General features: G+C 51.7%; 1 protein-coding gene across 1 annotated transcript in view; it reads left to right on the top strand.

Moving 5' to 3' along the window:
- Window positions 1–1450: 1450 nt before the first annotated feature.
- The window catches only part of tjp1b (tight junction protein 1b), a 33778-nt gene continuing 9224 nt past the window's right edge, over window positions 1451–26004 (top strand). The window contains exons 1-15 of the mRNA XM_067235043.1: window positions 1451–1587; window positions 12363–12419; window positions 12823–12947; window positions 13099–13201; window positions 13699–14017; window positions 14196–14302; window positions 19090–19258; window positions 19715–19856; window positions 21820–21953; window positions 22669–22774; window positions 23328–23478; window positions 24510–24618; window positions 24907–25126; window positions 25613–25797; window positions 25899–25994. Coding sequence (XP_067091144.1) covers window positions 12372–12419; window positions 12823–12947; window positions 13099–13201; window positions 13699–14017; window positions 14196–14302; window positions 19090–19258; window positions 19715–19856; window positions 21820–21953; window positions 22669–22774; window positions 23328–23478; window positions 24510–24618; window positions 24907–25126; window positions 25613–25797; window positions 25899–25994 — 2014 coding nt within the window. The 5' untranslated portion in view covers window positions 1451–1587; window positions 12363–12371. The remainder of the gene's footprint in view (window positions 1588–12362; window positions 12420–12822; window positions 12948–13098; window positions 13202–13698; window positions 14018–14195; window positions 14303–19089; window positions 19259–19714; window positions 19857–21819; window positions 21954–22668; window positions 22775–23327; window positions 23479–24509; window positions 24619–24906; window positions 25127–25612; window positions 25798–25898; window positions 25995–26004) is intronic.

Genomic DNA, 26004 nt, shown 5'->3' with positions numbered 1-26004 from the left:
AGTTAAATGTGCTGTTGATAGCATACATATTCATTCAGCACTAAGTGAACAGGACTTTTGCAGCACTAATACATTTGAGATTCAAAAAAGTACAACAAATGGTTAATTGACTCTCCCACACACCTTGTCACATACAGTACATGCTTAATGTGCACAGCAGTCTTATGCTTTGCAGATAAGCCCCCAAAAATTAGCCTGACACAACATGGGACAATCTTAATTATTGAAGCAGAATCTCTCCACTAAATCATGCACAGACAAGAACTGTAGCGGTGTTGTGTAGACTATTTACTGTCATGAATAAATCACACAAGTTACACGTTCGGTTTACTACAACAACAACTTTGTTTTAAACAGTTTTTACATGATCTCACATGATTTGGATATGCATAGAGTAGTAGCCACACATTTTCCATAGTAGGCTGAATATTCGAGCTATCAGAAAATCATTAGAAATTCTGTTGGTTGGTTTTCGTGCAAAAGCACATGTGCTCTAGGTTAGCTCCTGGCAATGCTGCACAACCCCTTGTGAAAAGACATACATAATGACTGCAGTATTGTGCCGGAGAGAGATACTCAGTTTTTAATGCTCATCACTTCAAAGCTCCTTTTGCTGCGACTATAATTCCCATAGTGATTTGGGATCGTTCTGTTGTCATGACTGATTTGAGGAGACACAAAGTTATGTTTGGGAAGAGACCACTCATTGCCACCAGAGATCCACATTTCTGACATGTTTTCACAGGCCTTGTTAGATCTGAATATAGTTAGGTGTATTGTGCACATACATACAATTAATTGTAAAATATGAAATATTGATTTAATGTCTTTACATATATACGATTGGGTAGTTAAGGCCTTTTTTGTTATCTTTATAACTTTTAAAGGTTCAGGTTGTCTTGTGTATTCTTATCAGGAACTATTTTGACAGTTCTTTTTCATAACATGTATATCTCAACACATCCAACTCATCCAACTCAATTAAAAGTTAACTCATCCAACTTTTCGATAGCCCTAATCAGAGAAATCCACCAGTTTTTGACGTTGTGTTTGTTAGATCCATGTAGAGATCGATGGAGCAGTTTGTCTGCAGACACTAACATTTAAATAACAAATCCAATTCAAATTAATCTAATTATTAATTTGCTTAGAATCATGTGTAGAAAATAAGATTGTTATGGTCATATTGCTGTAAATTAATAGGCTTTGGGATACTAAATATGAAGGCGCGATTAACGAAATATACATTTGGATATCAGCCGGACCCCAATGCCCAGTGTAATTATTGTGTTCTTGTGGCCCTCGACCTTGTAGCATCATCGACGCTCAGGCAGTGCAATGGCGCTTGATGATGCTGTGGCTTTTAAAGTCCTTCCACCCCTGAAAAAATGCAATGGTCTATCCCAGACCAACCTGTCACTGTCACCGCGGTGTTGTGGAGGAAATCGAATTGGACTATCAGAGGGGGGAAGGCATCCAGTGCCTGCCGTTGCAGTGCGGCTGCTTTGGAGCCACGAGGACGGTCTATGCATTCCTTTTCTATAAGGCTTTCATTCATACATTTCAAGGACCAGTGCTTTGTGAAAGGTGAAGGAACTTCTGAATATATGATCATATTTTGCTTCTTGTCAACGGGTTCCGCAGCGGGTGCGTTCGCAAAATGATTGTGTTAGCAAGCTTGCTAGCTGCTAATTAGCAAGGCAGTTCTTTTGGAAGATGCAAGTAGCTAACAGCTAGCCATCCCTACCCATATAGACAGTTAGCTATTTAGACATCTATTTTGAAGTGTGTTTCCGTTTCATTCGAAAGGTATGAGAAAGCGGTGTCGCGCGCTGACACCGTGGCGAGTTGGTTCAGAATGTTATACTGTAGCAGCTGTGTTGTTACTACTAGCTGACTGTGCAGAGCAATGCTAAACTTGCCTAACCGGGAGTAGGAACAAAATGTCGGCCAGGCAGGGTTCCTCTGACTAAGGTATGTTTAATCTTAGCTAGTTTCTATGGCAATAAATAATTCCAATATATTAAGCCACCGTGTCGTCTAGAATTGTATTAACAACAGCCTCTTGCTATCCCTATTAGCAAACTATGAATGTTTCCGTTTCATTCAGGGTATGGAAGGTCATTCCTATGAGGCGGGGTGATAGTTTCGCTAGCTAGCTACAAATAGATACTTGTACCGTTACTAGCTGGCCATAGGAGACACCTGTACATCGGGGCGTTGCACCGTATACAGTAGGCAGTTTCTGTTGTGTTTAATGCAACACATGCCTTTACTGTTTTGGTATTTGTAATGGTTTTGTTTCAGGTGCAATTGGTTTAGGTGTGTGTGTGCGTGCGTGTTATTTATTTATTCCAGTCACTCTACCTGTCTTTATAACTTCCTTTTATCAGCAACAATATAGACAATCACATCACTTACATAATTTACTAATCAGAACGGTGTTGGTTGACAAGCTGTTCTTCAAAAACATAACTACAGCTAGGATAACTGAACCCTTTTTCTCAGATAATAATTGTCCTTGAGAATAGATTTGTTTGCAGTTAAGTTTCTTTAATTCACATTTTGAAGCTAAACATTGCTGCTAATTAACCAGCTTTAAATTATTTGAGTTAACCAGACACTTTCTGGCAAGTTGATTAAATAAAATATTATTGGAGAAAAAAACATATTGGGAGTTTTAGATAGCATGAAGGGGATTTGTCGTTAAATAGTGAATTAAATATTTTATGACAAGGTTGTCTTCTCATTCATATTGAGTGTATACCATAGTCTGTTAAAAGCAGTTTTTAACACTCTTACTAATCAGAGTTGAAGTTCAGACCTTTTAAAGGCCCAAGGTAGTCAGAGGTTTCACTGATTCCAAGTTAATGAGTCTCATATTTTGTGGTGCCCGATGTAGTATTTCCAACATGATGTCACCTGGAACACTGCCAATATTCAGCCTTGGCTTAGCACACTTTCATGTTTTACTGCATGTACTGTGGTTATTTACAACCTGACGGATGGAAGAGTTCTGTCGACTGATAAAGCATTTGTTTGCTTGATTTTGAATTCCTATATAGTTGTGGGTCTATCCCCCTCTTACAGAAGTCTACTCTGTAGGGAAAAAAGGAACCATAGCCCTCAATACTGTAAATCAAGCATCACCATAAATATTTCCCTTATTTTTTAAGTGGCACAGAACTATCACATGCAAAGGACTCTCTGTGGATGCTACAACTACTATCAATCCCAGTTTTACTACGACCCCCTTTGTAATGCTGCAGACATGCCTCTTATCACAGTTTCTCATTGGTGCTTTGTCTTCACTTCAATCAGTGTAAAGGATAGATGGCAGGGCTCATTGCTGCTTATCAGCACATTCCTGCCCTGTGTGTGTTTTGTGTGGATCACTGATAGCCAGCATTGGGCTGACTGAGTTCTGGAGCTGATTTCCTGGCACAAGTGCCTCCCAGACAGTCTCCCATTCTCTGGTAATCATAACTTCAGCTAGAAACGTAGCAAGCTCCGAAACAAACATGGCTCCAGGCAATTTGGTCCCTTTAGTGGATCAATAGATGGAATGCATTGAAAATAAGCCAGTGACCTTTGAAGGTACAGTATTATAGAGTTTGAGTGTTGCTGTGCTCACAAATATCATACTATTATGGCATTGCGGTATGTCAGTTTTCACATAGGTCTACCAGTTGGATTGTGGCGTTTGTAGAATCAGAGTTTGAAGTTTAAGATTCAGTAAGGGTTCTCATTCTATCTGCCTTTGTTCTAGGGTTTGATAGCTCAGCATCTGTTAACCTGGTACATGATAAGCAAGGCTCTGGGCCCTGCATCACAGTTCCCTCCACCCTCTGACGCTTGCCAGAGGACACAAACAGCCCCCCGTGCTAGCGTCATGCTAGCGTAATGCTAGCGTAATGCTAGCGTAATGCTAGCGTCACAGTGGGAAGTTTTGGGAGAAATAAGCTGCAGGTTCAGCCATGATGGTTCTGTCTTCTTCTACACCACTGGAACTTGATACCAAATCATTATGTATAGGACTCTTTATAATACTGAGGCGTCAGCAACCTTGGGCTATTTATAGACTATGATATAGAATAACTGCCGAGCCGGAGCATGCATGCAACCCCCAACCCAATCTTTTTGCATCTTTTTGCATCGGGAGTCATGTGGCTGAGCGGTTAGGAAATCGGGCTAGTAATCTGAAGGTTGCCAGTTCGATTCCCGGCTGTGCAAAATGACATTGTGTCCTTGGGCAAGGCACTTCACCCTACTTGCCTTGGGGGGAATGTCCCTGTACTTACTGTAAGTCGCTCTGGATAAGAGCGTCTGCTAAATGACTAAATGTAAATGCATCTGTGTTTTGAGATTGTTATGAGAGAATTTAGTCATGCTGTTTTGTGTGTTTTATGGGCAATGTCGTTGACAAAAATGCATAATATTTCAAAAAGGTATTGAGCCTGCATCGGGGGGAAAAATCACAGTAATACCACTTATTAAGGACGCAAACGCTGTAGGCTCCATGTGTAGCCAATTGGGAAATGATTCATTTTTGTCTTGGAAGCCAACGGTGGTGGAGAGAGGCAGGAATGTCTGGAATCTGTCACCACTCTCATGCTCTGCGCTGATGAACCCCTGCGTGACAGACCCGGTGGCCGTGAGCCACAGCAGAGATGGATGGAACGGCACTGCTCTCCTCTGTTCAGAACACCGGGCCCGCTCTGCTTAACATTTAGTCATTTAGCAGACGCTCTTATCCATAGCGACTTACAGTAAGTACACGGACATTCCCCCGAGGCAAGTAAGGTGAAGTGCCTTGCCCTAGGACACAACATCATTCTGCACGGCCGGGAATCGAACCGGCAACCTTCTGATTGGTAGCCCGATTCCCTCACCGCTCAGCCATCTGACCCCCCAGAGCTTAATGCTCTGTGCTGAGCACAAAACGTGCTGTGGCACAGATACAGATATGTGCTTCATTGTACCCCTGCACTCGTTTTCATAGATTGTTGGTGCTCTCTGCATACTTTAGAGTCTAGACGAATGCCTTTTTATTACCTGACACTTATTCAATTAGCCTAGCGCTATTGTATGCTGTATATTTGGTTGGATTGTAAAAGTTTGCAGTTTCACTCCCCAGTATTCATCTTTCTGTTCCCACTTGACAAAGGGAACATCTAAAACGGCATGCTTTTGAGTGCCCTCCTGGAATGCATCTCCTTGTGGTTGTTGTCTGTTTAAATGGAAGTGAACCGTCTTGAACACCTCCCAAGCGGTTAGCCTAGCCTCGGGGGCATAATCTAATAGTTAGCCCACGTGTGGAGGGGCAGCATGTAACCAGCAGAATCGGACTAGCTTTAGCCTAGCTCTGATTCCCTGTGGCGCTGCGAGGGTTAAATCCGATACAGCAGTTTACACTGCGGATGGATGCTCGCTGGTACAGAGCCGTCCCATGCTGTAGCGGAACTGCAGATCCCATACAGATCGCTGCCAAACGAGGGGGATTTGCTTCGATCCCGTGAGCGTGTCGAGAGAGAGAGAGAGCAACAGAGAGAGAGAGAGAGCAACAGAGAGAGAGAGAGAGCAACAGAGAGAGAGAGAGAGAGAGAGAGAGAGAGAAAGGGGAGGGGGTCTGTTTTGATAAAGCACAGACCATGTGGGGCCATACAGTCAATTGAGCCGTAGCTGTGAATTGGCTTCTCTTAGATTGCAGTGAGTGTTTCATAACCCCTGTCACCTGTGCTACTAAGTCCAGCGGTTTCAGAGCCAGGTGAGGAGAAGGCAGGGAAAGGGCTTCTTCCTTTTGGATCTGATCGGGCACAGCCATATTCCGAGGCTGCTCATGGGTAGGAATCTCCTGCCGGATTTACTGAGAAGTAGCTGGAGGAGTTTTTTGTGTCCTCTGATGAACAGGATGGATGGCTGTAAGTGCTTACTACTTCACTGTTTAGCCTCTAAATCGTTTTGCTGTAGCAGCATGGGTTCAGGTTCATTCATGTGGTGCATCATGCATGTTGGTGCATGTTGAGGTTTCTGTTATCGTCTGCAGTTGCATTTTATTTCACTGTGAATGTGAAACTGTGGCATCTCAATACGTGTGTGTGTGTGTGTGTGTGTGTGTGTAGGAGTGATCTGCAGTCCGCCAACAGTTTGTGCAGAAAGTGTCCTAGCTCTCAGGGGCCCCCCTTCTCTGGTGATACTACAGACCATCAGCATTAGAATACGTTTTCTGAGGCAGGACAGTTTTAGCAGTTGTCAGCACTCTCCGACGCATCGTTTTCTATCTCTGAAGTGATCAATCATCTCATTCCGCTTGTTTTCCGCTCTGCTGCCAGGACCCAAGTTGGAGAGCGATACTTCTGTTGTTTTCTGCCTTTGGCCGCAGTACAACTTACACAATGTTCTCCAAGTACATTTGTTTTTGGCTAAACAATTTATATTGCGTTTTGGCGTTCTCTGGTCTTTGTCATTGTATTGACCCCAATGTGTTGACAGTGATCTGAAGATGATCTTGTTTTCTTGTGCGTGATAGTGTACTTGTAACCTGTGCAGTCACAATAACAAGTCTGGATTGTCTCATTCCTCTGGCAATAACACAAAGCCTTTCACCAGAGACGTTCATCTCTTCCCTGTTCCGGCCAAAAGTACAGACTGGCTTTTGTTTGTAGCTGTGAAAAGTGACAGATTGAAAAAGACACTTTCCGTCCTACTGCAGGAATTTGTGGAGATGACTTCCATGTCCCTTCCCACTGCAGAGGTCACTAATGAATCCACAGAGGTCCACAGGGAGGTTAACAGAGCAGGATGTGTTGGCCTCGTCTCCTAGTATTCGTGGGGGTCAGATGGCTGAGCGGTAAGAGAATCTGGCTAGTAATCAGAAGGTCGCTGGTTCGATTCCCGACCGTGCCAAATTACGTTGTGTCCTTGGGCAAGGCACTTCACCCTACTTGCCTCTGGGGAATGTCCCTGTACTTACTGTAAGTCACTCTGGATAAGAGCGTCTGCTAAATAACTAAATGTAAATGTATTCGATCACATTCACGTCCTTTGTTACTAGAATCTGAGAGTGCAACCCAAAGGGTGTTAGTTCCAGGCCTCTGTTCACAAGTTTCCCATTAATCCAGCTTTTGCAGCATCACAACAGCAGAACTAATTAGCGTTATTTTTAGCCTCTTTCCCATGGCGGTCAAAATTGAATACGATTCTGCCTCAACCACACCACAGCACACAATCTGCTAATCAGAGAATTAAACACCCCTGTCGCAGTGCCTCAGTTCTGCAAGGGCTTCTGCTCCTACTCCTGGTGGAAATAATAGGCTTTATTAGTTACAAGCCCTGTTTTAATGAGGAGTGGATGGCGTAACTTGGTTATATAAACCCACAGTGCTTTCCCCTCCAGTGTTGTAGGGTTAGGCTATGAGCTGGACGAGGCTGTGGTTGAGAATCTGATGCCTCATCACGATGATATCCTTTCCAGGCTGGTCTAACAAGACTCTCAGCTCTCTGGCCTCATCAGTCCTCGACTGAGTCATGTGACCTTTTCAGTAGCAGAGGGTTACCTCCCCTGTAAAATCTGGCACAGAACAGTGACTGACTAAGCATGGATTGGCAAGAAGCTTCTTGACTTTCATGTAACTCGATGACGCTGATTGGTTGATTTGATAAAGGGAAAAGACTTGTTCTTACTGTTAGGGAGGGTTAGGGAGGAATTAGGCTAGTCGTTAAATGACACCGTATCAAACATCTCGTTAGACCAGCCTGGGAGGACTCACTTCCCTGTTGGGCATTATTGAGTCATCATCAGAATTGCTCTCATACGATTCTTAATGGAACAAGCGTGAATTCGCGACAGCTACCATGGCCTGCCTCCACAGAGACAGCTACCATGGCCTGCCTCCACAGAGACAGCTACCATGGCCTGCCTCCACAGAGACAGCTACCATGGCCTGCCTCCACAGAGACAGCTACCATGGCCTGCCTCCACAGAGACAGCTACCATGGCCTGCCTCCACAGAGACAGCTACCATGGCCTGCCTCCACAGAGACAGCTAGCATGGCCTGCCTCCACAGAGACAGCTACCATGGCCTGCCTCCACAGAGACAGCTACCATGGCCTGCCTCCACAGAGACAGCTACCATGGCCTGCCTCCACAGAGACAGCTACCATGGCCTGCCTCCACAGAGACAGCTACCATGGCCTGCCTCCACAGAGACAGCTACCATGGCCTGCCTCCACAGAGACAGCTACCATGGCCTGCCTCCACAGACAGCTACCATGGCCTGCCTCCACAGACAGCTACCATGGCCTGCCTCCACAGACAGCTACCATGGCCTGCCTCCACAGAGACAGCTAGCATGGCCTGCCTCCACAGAGACAGCTACCATGGCCTGCCTCCACAGAGACAGCTACCATGGCCTGCCTCCACAGAGACAGCTACCATGGCCTGCCTCCACAGAGACAGCTACCATGGCCTGCCTCCACAGAGACAGCTAGCATGGCCTGCCTCCACAGAGACAGCTAGCATGGCCTGCCTCCACAGAGTCTGCTACCAGCCCTGGATACAGCCTGCCTCGTGTTGGCACAGTCTGTGAGTGACCACAAAGGGTACATGAAAAAGGGCCACAAACTCATTGATTACTGGATACTGACACCAAATGCAAACTATGCACAAGAGCACTGCACTAACCCTCCAGGCACAATACTGATGGCCAACACGTTTGTCTTCACTCCCTGTGTTTAATCCTTAATAGGGGGTTAGTCTTCATAGAGATTGGTCTAATTAGCTTGTAGTCATTTAGCATTTCTCTTTTTTATCTTCAAAGTAACATGAGAAAACTAACAAGTATCCTAGTTTCTTTAGAGATTTTCTGTTTACGCTGGCTAAGCAGCGATGTGTTTATGTTGTTGGCGGGTTATGCAGTCAAATGTCATTTTCACTATGCAAACTGCTGTGAATGAATGCAGACATGGTTAAAGAGGAGGGCCTTCTGCATACTTCACCACAACACTACATTCCTTCACTGTTACCAGGGCAACATGCTCTGCAGGAGAAGGAGGGATCACTCTCGTTCAGGTTACGTCGTAATGTTTTGTACCGTGCCGTTGGGGCATAAATGTGTTTTAAAGTACTTAATATGGTCAAGAGAAGAAACTAGGCCTATTCAAGATTTAGTGTCAACTGGAATCAAGTACCTTAGCTGTTCAGTTTAGCTGTAATCCCCTTCACCTCTCCCCCAACCATAAATTCAGACAAAATGGTGCAGAGTACATTGCATCAGCGTTTTTACTGCGCTGATCAGCCACTAGAGACGGGTATAAATCCTGCTCCCCGAGGAGCAAACTTCACCAGCAGGACTCGAGCTCTGTGTTTCAGACATCTGCTTATTCAGACGTCCCTGGTGCGGTGCATCCGCTGCAGAAGACCGGAGGGAGTTCCCTTTTTCAAACTTTTGTTTGCCCTCCTTTTGTGTCACCCCCCTGCTGCTTTAGAGGCTCCTGACTGTAGTAGAGCTGAGGACATAGTGTGGGCCCTGGTGGAGCCCTCCTCACTGCAGTAGAGCTGAGGACATAGTGTGGGCCCTGGTGGAGGCCTCCTCACTGCAGTAGAGCTGAGGACATAGTGTGGGCCCTGGTGGAGGCCTCCTCACTGTAGTAGAGCTGAGGACATAGTGTGGAGCCCTCCTCACTGTAGTAGAGCTGAGGACATAGTGTTGGCCCTGGTGGAGGCCTCCTCACTGTAGTAGAGCTGAGGACATAGTGTGGGCCCTGGTGGAGCCCTCCTCACTGTAGTAGAGCTGAGGACATAGTGTGGGCCCTGGTGGAGCCCTCCTCACTGTAGTAGAGCTGAGGACATAGTGTTGGCCCTGGTGGAGCCCTCCTCACTGTAGTAGAGCTGAGGACATAGTGTGGGCCCTGGTGGAGCCCTCCTCACTGTAGTAGAGCTGAGGACATAGTGTGGGCCCTGGTGGAGCCCTCCTCACTGTAGTAGAGCTGAGGACATAGTGTTGGCCCTGGTGGAGCCCTCCTCACTGTAGTAGAGCTGAGGACATAGTGTGGGCCCTGGTGGAGCCCTCCTCACTGCAGTAGAGCTGAGGACATAGTGTGGGCCCTGGTGGAGCCCTCCTCACTGCAGTAGAGCTGAGGACATAGTGTGGGCCCTGGTGGAGGGCTCCTCACTGCAGTAGAGCTGAGGACATAGTGTGGGCCCTGGTGGAGCCCTCCTCACTGCAGTAGAGCTGAGGACATAGTGTGGGCCCTGGTGGAGGCCTCCTGTGGATGTCCTGCTCAGACAGCAGCACGGACACTTTGGCTGACAGCTTGGTCCATCCCCAGGAAAAATTGCGTCCTTCAATTTGCAGCGATCCTCAATGTGTTGGTGTGTTTTGCAGCGGTGGTTGGATCGTGGTCCAGCCTGTCACAGATGTCTTGTGACCGTGTCTGGCTGAGGCACAGCTCTCCTCTAAAGAGATAAGTACTGTATTCTCACTGCAGCACTTAGTTGCCATGGGAGCCGGGATGAGGGTTTGAAGTTGGCAGAGCTGTTTTTCGAGGTCCAGTCAGCCCGAAGGCTAGCTCCCCCCCCCCCCCCCCCCCCTCTCCTTAGGCCTGATTGGAGCTGAAGCTGCTTTTAATGAAAGATTCATCCCTCTCATGCTTCGTTATGTTTTAATGGGGCTCAACATGAGCTCATTTTAGCCAGTGTGTTTTCTGCCTCGCTGGCCCTGCGTCTGGGCAGAAGGCTGCAGAAACTGCAGTGGGAGATGTTGGGCAGCCCCCCTGTTCACAGCTGGGATGTTGAGTCTCCTAGTCAAGCAGGCTAGCTAAAACCATTCCAGTACTGAAGCCTACCGAGACCTTTTCATCCAGCTGATAACCCGCGTGCTGTACAAACACGATACTGTCATCACCCCTGGTGTAAATTGTGGCGGTGCTTTGTCAGAAGCTGAGGTGACTGGGAGAGGTGACAGAGGACGGTGCTTGTTAGGGGGGGGTCTTTTGGTACCTCACGATTCGAATCGATTCTTGGGGTCACGATTCGATTAAAATTTCATTCATGATTTTTCCAAGATAAAAAATAAATTAAAAAAATACAAGATTAAAAATAAAAACAAACAAATATATATATATACATATTTAACATTTAAAAATAATTTTTAAATGTTTTACATTTGTGAATCGCTAGAAGACTGAATCGCGATTCGAATATGAATCGATTTTTTCCCCACTCCTAGTGCTTAGCTGACAGTAGAAGGGTTTGACCTGTGTCCCTTCTCACCCTGGCCTCCAGTTTACTGTGGAAGTTATTGACTGTTAATGTGCAGAGTCTCGTTTCATGACAACCGCTGACTTCCTCCAGCCACCTCTGCCGTGTTAAATATAACATACTTTTTATTTTACCACCACGACCATTGTCCTCTGTAGACTGTTAAAGCACATGCTGACTAGTCTGTAATACGTTCAGAGAGTAGCAGAAGTGTGTGGGTGTTAAAAGCAGAGAACTGTGACCGCCCACTCTAACCTCGCTAATTCATGTCGCCGCCGCTTAAGTCCCACACACTCCCGTCTCTTTGGAAGTGTGTGTGTGGAGTGTGTGTGTGTGGAGGGTGTGTGTGTGTGTGTGTGTGTGGTCCGCTTGACTGGCAGTGACGGTGTCTCATGGCTGTGTTGACGTCGTTCACCCAGAGTGAACTGGACCTAAAGCCAAGTGTAAGATCCGTGCTTATTTATAGCCTTGGGCACCAAGCGAATATTGTAAAAGCACAAACGGCTGCTCGATCTGCCGGGTGCTACCCCCAGCATGGCCATGACTGACACTGTATTCTCATTCAGTTTCTGGTTGTAACTAGTCGCAGTAGCATGAACACCCTGTCATAACTCAGGTCCAGTTCAATGATTGTCATTGTTGGCCGTCTCGCCTGCCTGCCTTCTGCTGCAATGCAGAAGTCATGCAAGTAAATAAAGCACCACCTCAGATAGCTGACCATCCATAGGCTCCACGCTCTCTCCTGTCTCAGAGAGCCATCCATAGGCTCCACGCTCTCTCCTGTCTCAGAGAGGGCCTCTGCGGTATCCTGTCAGGTGACAGTCCTTTGTGCCTTGGTGAAAGAAAAAACACATAATGATGAAGACTATTAGCGGTTCAGAGACATTTCCCAATCCTGCCTGAAAGAAAAAACCATCATTCAGATCAAATGGGCGCACATGGAGTTCTAGCGTGTGTTTTTTCCCCTCAATGCCTTGTTATTATTTTAAGACAAGGCTGGGAGCGTTCGGCTCCAGAACTGGTAGCATCTAAGCCGAGGCTGAGGACTCTTAATTAGGGCTGATAAGAATCACACTGTTTCCCTCTTGTTGTTTTCCACAGAGCGCAGCAATGGAGGAGACTGTCATATGGGAACAGCACACAGTGACTCTGCACAGGGTAGGTGTCTCTCGCTCTCCTCTCTTCTCTACCTTGGTCCCTTTACCTCCTCTATCCAGGCCCCTCCTCCCTGTATCTCTAGTCTGCCCTTGTCTCGCTATCTTTGTCCTTCCCCCACCCCATCCCACAATCTCTCCATCTCGCTTTCCACATGTTCTCTCAACCAGTCAGGCTCCTAGCTGCACAACGTGTGGTTCCTGAGGAGAGGTGTGGAGGAAATCTCTCTCTCCTCTACATCCCCCTCAGGCTGGGTCCCAGTCGTGGACTCGTCCCAGTGGGTCTTTGTCCCACGCACAAGAGAAATACATTTTCCCCGTTTCAACCCTCCTCTTCTGTGAAGAATCCTGCGCCGCCTAGTCGGCCCATTTCTGTTCCTCTAATATTCCTGTTTGTGTTTGTGCAGGCACCAGGGTTTGGCTTTGGGATAGCCATCTCAGGGGGACGGGATAACCCTCATTTTCAGAGCGGCGAGACCTCCATCGTTATCTCAGATGTCCTGAAGGGAGGCCCTGCAGAAGGCCTTCTGCAGTAAGACCCATTACCTCATTTTTTTTTCACGAACGCTATCGGATTACCGGTTATCAGTATTCGATTACCGGTTATCAGTATTCGATTAGCATGTTTCATCCTAGGAGGCTCCAGCGTGTCTATGTGCTCAAGAGCTATCTCTGCTCCGCAGGGAAAATGACAGAGTTGTGATGGTCAATGCTGTCTCCATGGACAATGTGGAGCATGCATACGCGGTCCAACAGCTTCGGAAAAGTGGGAAGAATGCGAAAATCGTGAGTATCCGTTTTGAAACGGCGCATGGCTAATGCAATGCAGTTGAATTTCGTTTAAACTTGGTGATGATGAGATATTGTGTGGGGAAGACAGCGACACTGCGATGGTAAGAGTGTGAAACCTCAGAGACGTTTTGAGTTTAATGAGATCGGGCAAAGCCTCGAGACTTTCACAGAAAGACTAGGGTAACAATCCAGGCTAAAAAGCCAGTGGTGATTTCTGAATATCTGTGCCACCATAACTGGGCTGAGCCCCCTAGTCAGGCTGCTCTCTGTAGTAGCACACACACCCAGAGTGGGGATGTTAGTGAGTCAAGATATTTATTTTCATGTGTACGGTTTAACAAAGTTAGTCCGTACAATGAAATTCTTATAGCGCAATGTCCTCCTTCAACATAATTACAGTAAAAAACACTAAAAAGAGAGAAAAATATATAAAAGAGAGAAAAATATATAAATCTATGAGCGGCTGCTGACGCTCTCTCTCCCCGGGCCAGACCATCAGACGGAAGCGGAAGGTCCACGTCCCCATGAGTCGCCTGGGCGAGAGAGAGACCATGTCTGAGCACGACGAGGAGGAGGACAGCTACGACGAGGAGATCTACGAGACGCGGAGCGCCCGGAGCGGCCCCAGCGCATACGGCGGCGCCACAGGTCGCCGCAGCGGGCGCAGCACCGGGCGACGGGACCGCGATAGGGAGCGCGAACGCAGCGGCTCCCGAGACAGGAGCCTCTCCCCACGCTCAGACCATCGCTCCATCAACCTCCCCCCGCGGCCCGCCAAGGTCACCCTCGTCAAATCACGCAAAAATGAAGGTGAGCATCACAAAGTCGGGACGGAGGCTCCTATGTCCAGAACTGTCCTCTGGACTGGTGGAGGTTCCTTACTGTTTCCGGGTTTGTCTTGTGAGAGCTGCGGTGTGTGTGTGAGCAGGGGTGGTCACTGGGACTCCTGTGCTAACATCCTCTTTGTTGCTGTCGTTCAATCTGTAAGCAGAATATGGCCTGCGCTTGGCCAGCCACATCTTCGTGAAGGACATCTCCCCTGAGAGCCTGGCGGCCCGGGACGGAAACATCCAGGAGGGGGACGTGGTGCTGAAGGTAGGGGGGGGGCGTGGTGCTGAAGGTAGGGGGGGGGGTGTGGTGCTGAAGGTAGGGGGGGCGTGGTGCTGAAGGTAGGGGGGGCGTGGTGCTGAAGGTAGGGGGGGGCGTGGTGCTGAAGGTAGGGGGGGGTGTGGTGCTGAAGGTAGGGGGGGGACGTGGTGCTGAAGGTAGGGGGGGGGCGTGGTGCTGAAGGTAGGGGGGGGGGCGTGGTGCTGAAGGTAGGGGGGGGGCGTGGTGCTGAAGGTAGGGGGGGGGGGCGTGGTGCTGAAGGTAGGGGGGGGGCGTGGTGCTGAAGGTAGGGGGGGGGCGTGGTGCTGAAGGTAGGGGGGGGGGGCGTGGTGCTGAAGGTAGGGGGGGGGGACGTGGTGCTGAAGGTAGGGGGGGGGCGTGGTGCTGAAGGTAGGGGGGGGGGGGCGTGGTGCTGAAGGTAGGGGGGGGGCGTGGTGCTGAAGGTAGGGGGGGGGCGTGGTGCTGAAGGTAGGGGGGGGGGCGTGGTGCTGAAGGTAGGGGGGGGGGGCGTGGTGCTGAAGGTAGGGGGGGGGGGCGTGGTGCTGAAGGTAGGGGGGGGGCGTGGTGCTGAAGGTAGGGGGGGTGCGTGGTGCTGAAGGTAGGGGGGGGGGGCGTGGTGCTGAAGGTAGGGGGGGGGGACGTGGTGCTGAAGGTAGGGGGGGGCGTGGTGCTGAAGGTAGGGGGGGGGCGTGGTGCTGAAGGTAGGGGGGGGGCGTGGTGCTGAAGGTAGGGGGGGGGCGTGGTGCTGAAGGTAGGGGGGGGCGTGGTGCTGAAGGTAGGGGGGGGGGCGTGGTGCTGAAGGTAGGGGGGGGGGCGTGGTGCTGAAGGTAGGGGGGGGGCGTGGTGCTGAAGGTAGGGGGGGGCGTGGTGCTGAAGGTAGGGGGGGGGGCGTGGTGCTGAAGGTAGGGGGGGGGGCGTGGTGCTGAAGGTAGGGGGGGGGCGTGGTGCTGAAGGTAGGGGGGGCGTGGTGCTGAAGGTAGGGGGGGGCGTGGTGCTGAAGGTAGGGGGGGGCGTGGTGCTGAAGGTAGGGGGGGGCGTGGTGCTGAAGGTAGGGGGGGGACGTGGTGCTGAAGGTAGGGGGGGGGCGTGGTGCTGAAGGTAGGGGGGGGGGCGTGGTGCTGAAGGTAGGGGGGGGGCGTGGTGCTGAAGGTAGGGGGGGGGGCGTGGTGCTGAAGGTAGGGGGGGGGGCGTGGTGCTGAAGGTAGGGGGGGGGGCGTGGTGCTGAAGGTAGGGGGGGGGCGTGGTGCTGAAGGTAGGGGGGGGGCGTGGTGCTGAAGGTAGGGGGGGGGGGCGTGGTGCTGAAGGTAGGGGGGGGGGACGTGGTGCTGAAGGTAGGGGGGGGGGGGCGTGGTGCTGAAGGTAGGGGGGGGGGCGTGGTGCTGAAGGTAGGGGGGGGACGTGGTGCTGAAGGTAGGGGGGGGGGACGTGGTGCTGAAGGTAGGGGGGGGGGCGTGGTGCTGAAGGTAGGGGGGGGGGCGTGGTGCTGAAGGTAGGGGGGGGGCGTGGTGCTGAAGGTAGGGGGGGGGCGTGGTGCTGAAGGTAGGGGGGGGGCGTGGTGCTGAAGGTAGGGGGGGGGGCGTGGTGCTGAAGGTAGGGGGGGGGCGTGGTGCTGAAGGTAGGGGGGGGGCGTGGTGCTGAAGGTAGGGGGGGGGCGTGGTGCTGAAGGTAGGGGGGGGGCGTGGTGCTGAAGGTAGGGGGGGGGGGCGTGGTGCTGAAGGTAGGGGGGGGGGACGTGGTGCTGAAGGTAGGGGGGGGGACGTGGTGCTGAAGGTAGGGGGGGGGCGTGGTGCTGAAGGTAGGGGGGGGGCGTGGTGCTGAAGGTAGGGGGGGGGCGTGGTGCTGAAGGTAGGGGGGGGGGGTGGTGCTGAAGGTAGGGGGGGGGCGTGGTGCTGAAGGTAGGGGGGGGGGCGTGGTGCTGAAGGTAGGGGGGGGGGGCGTGGTGCTGAAGGTAGGGGGGGGGGCGTGGTGCTGAAGGTAGGGGGGGGGCGTGGTGCTGAAGGTAGGGGGGGGGGGCGTGGTGCTGAAGGTAGGGGGGGGGGGCGTGGTGCTGAAGGTAGGGGGGGGGCGTGGTGCTGAAGGTAGGGGGGGGGCGTGGTGCTGAAGGTAGGGGGGGTGCGTGGTGCTGAAGGTAGGGGGGGGGGGCGTGGTGCTGAAGGTAGGGGGGGGGGACGTGGTGCTGAAGGTAGGGGGGGGCGTGGTGCTGAAGGTAGGGGGGGGGCGTGGTGCTGAAGGTAGGGGGGGGCGTGGTGCTGAAGGTAGGGGGGGGGCGTGGTGCTGAAGGTAGGGGGGGGGCGTGGTGCTGAAGGTAGGGGGGGGCATGGTGCTGAAGGTAGGGGGGGGGCGTGGTGCTGAAGGTAGGGGGGGGGGCGTGGTGCTGAAGGTAGGGGGGGGGCGTGGTGCTGAAGGTAGGGGGGGGGGACGTGGTGCTGAAGGTAGGGGGGGGGCGTGGTGCTGAAGGTAGGGGGGGGGCGTGGTGCTGAAGGTAGGGGGGGGGCGTGGTGCTGAAGGTAGGGGGGGGCGTGGTGCTGAAGGTAGGGGGGGGGGCGTGGTGCTGAAGGTAGGGGGGGGGCGTGGTGCTGAAGGTAGGGGGGGGGGCGTGGTGCTGAAGGTAGGGGGGGGGCGTGGTGCTGAAGGTAGGGGGGGGGCGTGGTGCTGAAGGTAGGGGGGGGGACGTGGTGCTGAAGGTAGGGGGGGGGCGTGGTGCTGAAGGTAGGGGGGGGACGTGGTGCTGAAGGTAGGGGGGGGGGCGTGGTGCTGAAGGTAGGGGGGGGGGGCGTGGTGCTGAAGGTAGGGGGGGGGCGTGGTGCTGAAGGTAGGGGGGGGGGGGCGTGGTGCTGAAGGTAGGGGGGGGGGGGGCGTGGTGCTGAAGGTAGGGGGGGGGGGGCGTGGTGCTGAAGGTAGGGGGGGGGCGTGGTGCTGAAGGTAGGGGGGGGGCGTGGTGCTGAAGGTAGGGGGGGGGGCGTGGTGCTGAAGGTAGGGGGGGGGGGCGTGGTGCTGAAGGTAGGGGGGGGGCGTGGTGCTGAAGGTAGGGGGGGGGACGTGGTGCTGAAGGTAGGGGGGGGGCGTGGTGCTGAAGGTAGGGGGGGGGGCGTGGTGCTGAAGGTAGGGGGGGGGGCGTGGTGCTGAAGGTAGGGGGGGGGGCGTGGTGCTGAAGGTAGGGGGGGGGCGTGGTGCTGAAGGTAGGGGGGGGGGCGTGGTGCTGAAGGTAGGGGGGGGGGCGTGGTGCTGAAGGTAGGGGGGGGGCGTGGTGCTGAAGGTAGGGGGGGGGCGTGGTGCTGAAGGTAGGGGGGGGGCGTGGTGCTGAAGGTAGGGGGGGGGCGTGGTGCTGAAGGTAGGGGGGGGGCGTGGTGCTGAAGGTAGGGGGGGGGCGTGGTGCTGAAGGTAGGGGGGGGGGGCGTGGTGCTGAAGGTAGGGGGGGGGGACGTGGTGCTGAAGGTAGGGGGGGGCGTGGTGCTGAAGGTAGGGGGGGGGGCGTGGTGCTGAAGGTAGGGGGGGGGCGTGGTGCTGAAGGTAGGGGGGGGGCGTGGTGCTGAAGGTAGGGGGGGGACGTGGTGCTGAAGGTAGGGGGGGGGCGTGGTGCTGAAGGTAGGGGGGGGACGTGGTGCTGAAGGTAGGGGGGGGGCGTGGTGCTGAAGGTAGGGGGGGGGGCGTGGTGCTGAAGGTAGGGGGGGGGGGGCGTGGTGCTGAAGGTAGGGGGGGGGGGGCGTGGTGCTGAAGGTAGGGGGGGGGGCGTGGTGCTGAAGGTAGGGGGGGGGCGTGGTGCTGAAGGTAGGGGGGGGGCGTGGTGCTGAAGGTAGGGGGGGGGGGCGTGGTGCTGAAGGTAGGGGGGGGGCGTGGTGCTGAAGGTAGGGGGGGACGTGGTGCTGAAGGTAGGGGGGGGGCGTGGTGCTGAAGGTAGGGGGGGGGGCGTGGTGCTGAAGGTAGGGGGGGGGGCGTGGTGCTGAAGGTAGGGGGGGGGGCGTGGTGCTGAAGGTAGGGGGGGGGCGTGGTGCTGAAGGTAGGGGGGGGGGCGTGGTGCTGAAGGTAGGGGGGGGGCGTGGTGCTGAAGGTAGGGGGGGGGCGTGGTGCTGAAGGTAGGGGGGGGGGCGTGGTGCTGAAGGTAGGGGGGGGGCGTGGTGCTGAAGGTAGGGGGGGGGCGTGGTGCTGAAGGTAGGGGGGGGGCGTGGTGCTGAAGGTAGGGGGGGGGGCGTGGTGCTGAAGGTAGGGGGGGGGCGTGGTGCTGAAGGTAGGGGGGGGGGCGTGGTGCTGAAGGTAGGGGGGGGGGACGTGGTGCTGAAGGTAGGGGGGGGCGTGGTGCTGAAGGTAGGGGGAGGGCGTGGTGCTGAAGGTAGGGGGGGGGCGTGGTGCTGAAGGTAGGGGGGGGCGTGGTGCTGAAGGTAGGGGGAGGGCGTGGTGCTGAAGGTAGGGGGGGGCGTGGTGCTGAAGGTAGGGGGGGGGCGTGGTGCTGAAGGTAGGGGGGGGGGCGTGGTGCTGAAGGTAGGGGGGGGGGCGTGGTGCTGAAGGTAGGGGGGGGGGGCGTGGTGCTGAAGGTAGGGGGGGGCGTGGTGCTGAAGGTAGGGGGGGGGCGTGGTGCTGAAGGTAGGGGGGGGCGTGGTGCTGAAGGTAGGGGGGGGGGCGTGGTGCTGAAGGTAGGGGGGGGCGTGGTGCTGAAGGTAGGGGGGGGCGTGGTGCTGAAGGTAGGGGGGGGGCGTGGTGCTGAAGGTAGGGGGGGGGACAGCGGAAGGAAAGAGTGAAGAAGGAATGGAGAGAAAGTTAAAGTTTTTTTCCCCTTTCAGATCAATGGCACAGTGACAGAAAACCTCTCCTTGATAGACGCTAAGAAGCTGATTGAAAGGTCAAAGGGCAAGCTAAAGATGGTGGTGCAGAGGGATGAGAGGGCGACGCTGCTAAACATTCCCGACATGGACGACAGTATCCCCTCCGCCAACGCTTCCGACAGAGACGGTAGGAGCGACTAATACGTTTCGTTCAGACAAATAGAATGTTGTACGAAGTTGTCCAATCGTACAAATAAATACAGATAAAATGTAACATAGTAAAAAAAGTATACATTGGATCAAATAAATGTTAACATAATGAATTAGATTGGACATTTTTATAGCTATGAGACACAATTTGGGTTAAATAATTATTTTAAGTAGCCTTCAAATCACGGCTCTGTTCTCGGATATTTCTTCTTTTTTTTTTTTTTTACCACAGAAATGATTTTTGGTTAGGGTTTAAGTGACGTCAGCTTTTTAGCTAGTAAAAAATCAGTTTGACTTGACACGTATCTGAAAAGACTAATGTCTAGCTCTACCCACTGAGATTGACAGTTAAACATGCTCATTTCAGAAACAGGTGCTACAGAGTTAGCAGGTGAACGGTGTTTAAACTTGTGTTTTTGTTGTTGTTGAACAGACATTTCAGACATCCATTCGCTGGCGTCCGACCATTCCACCCAATCTCACGAGCGCCATCGCAGCTCCCGCTCCCGCTCCCCGGACAGACAGGAGCCCTCGGAACACTCCAGACACTCTCCTCCGCAGATCAGCAACGGCAGGTAAGATACCACAGATCACCACAAAGTGGACAGCACTCACTGCTCTTTAGCCAGGTTATCTCAAGTATTTTTCTTTTTCTCTAATTGTTTTTCATTGTCTTTTATTTCATTATTTCTTCCTGCCTCAGTTGTTGGAGACTACCGTAAGTTGGGTAGCCTTTCGCAAGAAGATATATAGACTAGAATAGTTACTGTCATAGTAAAGTAGATTAGCTGGTGGGAAGATCCCCTTTGTAGGTCTGATAAAGACATTAAGGTTCAGAATCTGAAGCCTTCTCTTCCCTTTTGTGAGCCTATAAGCCTTTTCAGTAAAAAAGAATCCATCTTTATTTGGGACAGAAGAGAGGGCCTCCTGGTGAGCAGGCAAATGTACATGTTCTTGATCCAAATAAAAATGTTCTTGTCGACGTTGAGTTCCACGTGGGGAATCACTGCTTGTTCTACCCCGCTGGTTTACGTGGTATTGCCGTAGTCACGATCTGTGACATCAATTATTGAGTGTCTTGTCTTTGGAACAACTCGGGGCTCGAGGGCCACTGTCACACAGGATCTGGCCTGTGTGAGTGACACATGATCTCTGTGTCTGTCCAACACCGTTTTCAGAGTGAAGACCGCATGTTTGGCACAAAGACAATATTGCTTTCTAACAATGGGCCAAAACAAAGGGCTGTTTCTGACGGTCACGGCTGCTGGTCGCCCCGTGCTGTTCAGCCGAGTCGTTGCTATGACTCCTGACTTCTGTCCGCGTGTGTGTGGCTGTGTCAGCCTGCTTGTGCCTGTTCTGCCAGTTTGTCTGATTGAGGTCAACAAAATTAGGATTTCTTAGGACTCAACACCATATTAAGATACACAAATTCCTTTTTTTTATGCCTGCCTTATAAACGATGCATGTAGGAAAGCGGTCTTTTGGCTCAGTGACATAATAGGGAATTGAGAGAGTTGGGGTTAATGACAGAGGGGAAAGTTCAGGCTAGATTGATTTATCTGGGCTTGATTTATCTGGGCTTGATCTGTGACCTGTTTTCCCCAGTTCTGATTGGTTGGCAGTGAGGGCAGGGCCTCTTCCAGGACATGTTGATTAAGCTGTTTTCCTCCCCAGCTTGTATCAGCTCCTTCACAGTCACTGTGTCGCTCAGTTCCAGACTTCCACCCGGTTAAACAAATGTGTGTGTGTGTGTGTGTGTCTGTCAGGGAATGAGACTCCATCTAAAACACACACACACAAACACAGACTCATTTTCCCATCTTTGCTGTGACAATGACGTCATTTGGGAGTGGAGTTGTGTCCGTGTCCAGTCATGCAGCTGGGAGGTTGGAGGTCTAAGTATCCCAGGACACCAGGCGTGCTGCACTGTTTAGCACTGTTGCTGGTCCTGCAACTTGCACTTATCACGCAGAGCAGTCAACTAGCAATGCTTGAATTGAAAAAAGAAAAGAAAAATACAATTGGATGGATCTTAGAGTGCAGTTAACATCAAAGAAATGTCTTGGTGACCCTAAATCAGTCATTTTGACCTCAGTGGTAACAGCTGGCTTTTAAGGTTGAGCCGTTTGTGGGTCTTTGCCAGAGCCACCCAGTGAATTTCACCTGGAAGACAGAATCCTCTCTTCAGCGCTTCAGATAAGCCGCTCTATAAATAGACTACAAAAGAGAGGGAAAAACAGAGCGGTGACCTTCAAGACACCAGAGACACCGCCTCAGACTCAAGCAGCTACCTTCTTTTCTCCAGGACTCGCACATCCACTGCAGTTAACAGAGCTTGGAGTTCACATGGTCGGCCTGTGTTTCTAGATATGCTTTTGGTTTTGTTTTCATAATACCCTCAGATCTGGGCCTCCACCCTCCCTCTCTCTACAGCCCCAACCTGTTCTCTTTTCGCCCCTTCTCCAAATAGCAAAAAAAAAACACAAATGTACAGCATATCTTTTAGAATATATATTTGTTGTTGTTGTGTACCTCTAGTCACAGGAGTCGGGAAGATGAGAGGATCTCCAAGCCCATCCCCATGTCAGCCAAGATGCCCGAGGAGTTTCCTATCCCCAAGCCCCAGGAGCCGTCCGGGGGCCGTGAGGAGAAACTGCTTCCCCCCCTCCCAGGTCAGAGCCTCTCTCGTCGCACCCTCAACCCGCTTGCTTAAACCACTGCGACCACAAGCTCGTCATACAAACTCAGTAGGCAAATACTCAGAATACCCATATCGACAGTATCTATGGAATTCTTGTTCCCTGGTGTTTGTTACAGTAAATACTGCAAGCTCACCCCCATGACCTTGTCAAGGCATTCATGTTCTAGTGAAACAGTGGCATGTAGTGGAATGAAGCACCAAATGGAGCAGCAGTTGCCTGAGCTGTGTATAATAGCCCAGCCACCAAATAGAGAAATTCAAAGTCCTGCTGAGCTTGGCTGAGATCGCCTGAAGTTAAGTGAAAACAAACAGTGTGAGCTGATTGGCTCTGACGTTCCTCCCCCGCCTACAGCCCCCCGCTGTCTGTCGTTCTGACCTCACTGCTCAAGACACACATCCCCCCCCAAACCCCCCTCCTCCACAGAGAGCGTTCTGGAGAGGAGGGTGACCTCTGTGTGTGTAGTAGAGAGTGTTTGCGCCAGTGCAGGCTTGTTTTCAAAAAGGGGATTATGGTTTTGGAGTGCATTCAGATTTGCAATTATGTGTAGCTATACGTTTCAGGACAGGCTCTCGGTGAGTTCTACACGTACCAGGGCGCTGCTGACACGTATCTGACTAGCCTCTGCACAGGACACGCCTCTGTGTGTGTGGCCTATTAACAGGTCTGCTCTTGTCCATTCCCTCAGAGCCCAAGCCAGTGTACGCCCAGCCCGGCCAGCCTGATGTGGACCTACCTGTCAGCCCCTCTGATGCCCCGGTGCCCAGCGCCGCCCACGACGACAGCATCCTCCGGTACCTCCTCTCCTCAGGCACCTCCTCTCCTCAGGCACCTCCTCTCCTCAGGCACCTCCTCTCCTCAGGCACCTCCTCTCCTCAGGCCTCAGTTTAAACAACCTGCGCTTCCTCTGCAGTCAGCTGATAACGAGATGGGATGTGCCCATGTAGAGATCCTGCTGATAACCTTGCAATGTCCACCAGTACTGATACCAATACTTTCCTTCTTTTTTCTCTCAGTAATTTACACTCAAAACGATTTAATTGGGTTATTAAATATGTATGAATCTATTAAAGTACAATTCTCAAACTATATAAAGGAAAAAACGTTGACATGTAAATGTCAACCTTTTAAAGCTTCATGCCAGCTTTTAAGCTTTGTATAATCATGCATTTAGAAAAAGTCGGATCACAACAGCATTAACGTCCATGTTACACCAGTGTCAGTGGTATATTTTTTTGAACGAATAAATAGGCAGTTACACATCGTTCATCACTATTACCTAACCTTTGTCTCGCTGTCCTCACCCCCCCCCCCCCCCCCCCCGCCCCCCCCCCCCTGTGTTCCCAGGCCGAGCATGAAGCTGGTGAAGTTCAAGAAGGGAGAGAGCGTTGGCCTGCGGCTGGCGGGGGGGAACGACGTGGGCATCTTTGTGGCCGGGGTGCTGGAGGACAGCCCCGCAGCCAAGGAGGGTCTGGAGGAGGGGGATCAGATACTCAGGGTGAGGCACGAGAGTCACAGCTGCACGAGAGTCACAGCTGCACGAGAGTCACAGCTGCACGAGAGTCACAGCTGCACGAGAGTCACAGCTGCACGAGAATCACAGCTGCACGAGAGTCACAGAGAAACGCGAGTCACAGAGATACGCGAGTCACAGGCACACAGAGATACACGTCAGCCTTCAGAGTCATCCCCGTCCAAACAACATTACAACTACGGTTAATTTCATTCCTGCTTGCAAACGAGTTTCACCCGGGGAGCACGTCGGGAGAAATTCAATCAGGTTTTCCAATTGAATTCAAGCAAGAGGAGGACCAAGTGTGATGTTGCCTACGCCAGCGAAATATGCACAAACATTGCAAAACAGCAGCCTAAGCAAAGTGGGCATCAAGGATCAACAAGACGCTACAGAGGGATGATTGTGTGGCGTGTTGTTTTGCTTTACCATGAGTGGTTAACAGTGTATTTACCACCAGCAGTGCTTTTCTGGGAGGTGTTCCTGAGCTCTGCTCCCAGCTTCACTAGCACTCAGGCCTCCCCAGATTCCTGCCTTTCTGTGCTGGTCTCCTAGCAGTGCACAGAAACAGCCTCGGTTTGAACGTTGATAAGTTACCGTAAATGCTTTTCAGACCAAACAGCCTGTGTGCTTCCTGTCCTTTCTCCGTTTGTCCCGGTGGCAATACATCGTCTCCTGTCCTCTTCCCCTGAGTGACGTGTTACTGCCTGAATCCTCCAACTGCCGAACAACTCTGTGTTTTATAGTCACCATGGTGATGCTGAAGTCGGAGGGGGGTTATGTAAACGTAAAGACGTGTTGGCAGTGTCTTGTAATATTTTTTTTCAACTTCTGGATACAATTTACTTTAATTCTTTACATGATAGCCATGAAACGTGTGAGAAGCTTTACCTGTATGACGTATTTTTCCAGCATGCATGTCATCTGTACTCTCCACTTAAGGGAAACAATGTCCCGGAACTTTCTCTTGATAAAGAATGTCACTGTAACCTTGCTCATCTCCTTCCTGGTCGTAGGTAAACAACGTGGACTTTGCCAACATCATCCGAGAAGAGGCGGTGCTGTTCCTGCTCGACCTTCCTAAAGGTGAAGAGGTCACCATCCTGGCCCAGAAGAAGAAGGATGGTGAGTTGGAACCAGACAGGCTGCTAGCAGGACGGGGGCCCTTGTCTGTGCGATCCTCTGTAACTGTAATCTAACTGTAATAAAATAATAAATAATAAAATAATCTAACTGTAATGAAATTATAAATTATAAAATAATCTAACTGTAATAAAATAATAAATAATAAAATAATCTAACTGTAATAAAATAATAAATAATAAAATACAAAAATAATCATAAAATATAATAATAAAAAATAAAATGTTTAAGTGTAATCTGTAACTGACCCTGGTTGCCTTTCTTGCCCAGTGTACCGGCGGATCGTGGAGTCTGACGTGGGCGACTCCTTCTACATCCGCACCCACTTTGAGTACGAGAAGGAGTCTCCTTATGGGCTGAGCTTCAACAAGGGCGAGGTGTTCCGTGTGGTGGACACGCTCTACAACGGCAAGCTGGGCTCCTGGCTCGCCATCCGCATCGGCAAGAACCACCAGGAGGTGGAGCGGGGAATCATCCCCAACAAGAACAGGTAACGCACACACACACACACACGTGCAGCTATGGCAGTTCATCCAGTGTATGTCTACCATAAGAATCAGGAGTCAGATGGCTGAGCGTGAGGGAATCGGGCTAGTAATCAGAAGGTTGCCAGTTCGATTCCCGGTCATGCCAACTGACGTTGTGTCCTTGGGCAAGGCACTTCACCCTACTTGCCTCGGGGGAATGTCCCTGTACTTACTGTAAGTCGCTCTGGATAAGAGCGTCTGCTAAATGACTAAATGTAAATGAATCCACTGTTGCATAACGTCAGAACAAAATCTCCTCTTGTCCAAAGTCACACTGTCCCTCTCGAATGTATTTAACCAAATTTGTTATGATAATCATTGCTATGTAAGTGCCTCAGTGTTGGCAGTGTTTACTTTCGCTGTGCCAAGTTTACAGCACAGACACATTAAGGTGTGTGCTGAGAGCCTCTCTCCCTCCCTCTCTCTCTCCCCCCCCTCCCTCCCTACAGAGCGGAGCAGCTGTCCAGTGTGCAGTACACCCTCCCCAAAACCGCGGGGGGCGACAGGGCTGACTTCTGGAGGTTCCGCGGGCTGCGCAGCTCCAAGAGGAACCTGAGGAAGAGCCGGGAGGACCTGTCAGCCCAGCCCGTCCAGACCAAGTTCCCCGCCTACGAGAGGGTGGTTCTGAGAGAGGGTGAGGCCCGGCCACGTGCCCCCGCTGCTGGCACTTCCTTGAGAAGCATGTTTAGGTTTTTAACGGAAGGTTAAGTGACGTCTTGCTTGTTTTTGGTCCAGCTGGTTTCCTGAGGCCTGTGGTTATATTTGGGCCGATCGCTGACGTTGCCAGGGAGAAGCTGGCCAGAGAAGAGCCTGATCTGTTTGAGCTTGCAAGTGAGTGGCC

Source organism: Osmerus mordax, chromosome 4 (assembly GCF_038355195.1).
Source record: "Osmerus mordax isolate fOsmMor3 chromosome 4, fOsmMor3.pri, whole genome shotgun sequence".
Classification (NCBI taxonomy): domain Eukaryota; kingdom Metazoa; phylum Chordata; class Actinopteri; order Osmeriformes; family Osmeridae; genus Osmerus; species Osmerus mordax.
This window is presented reverse-complemented; position numbering and strand designations above follow the sequence as displayed.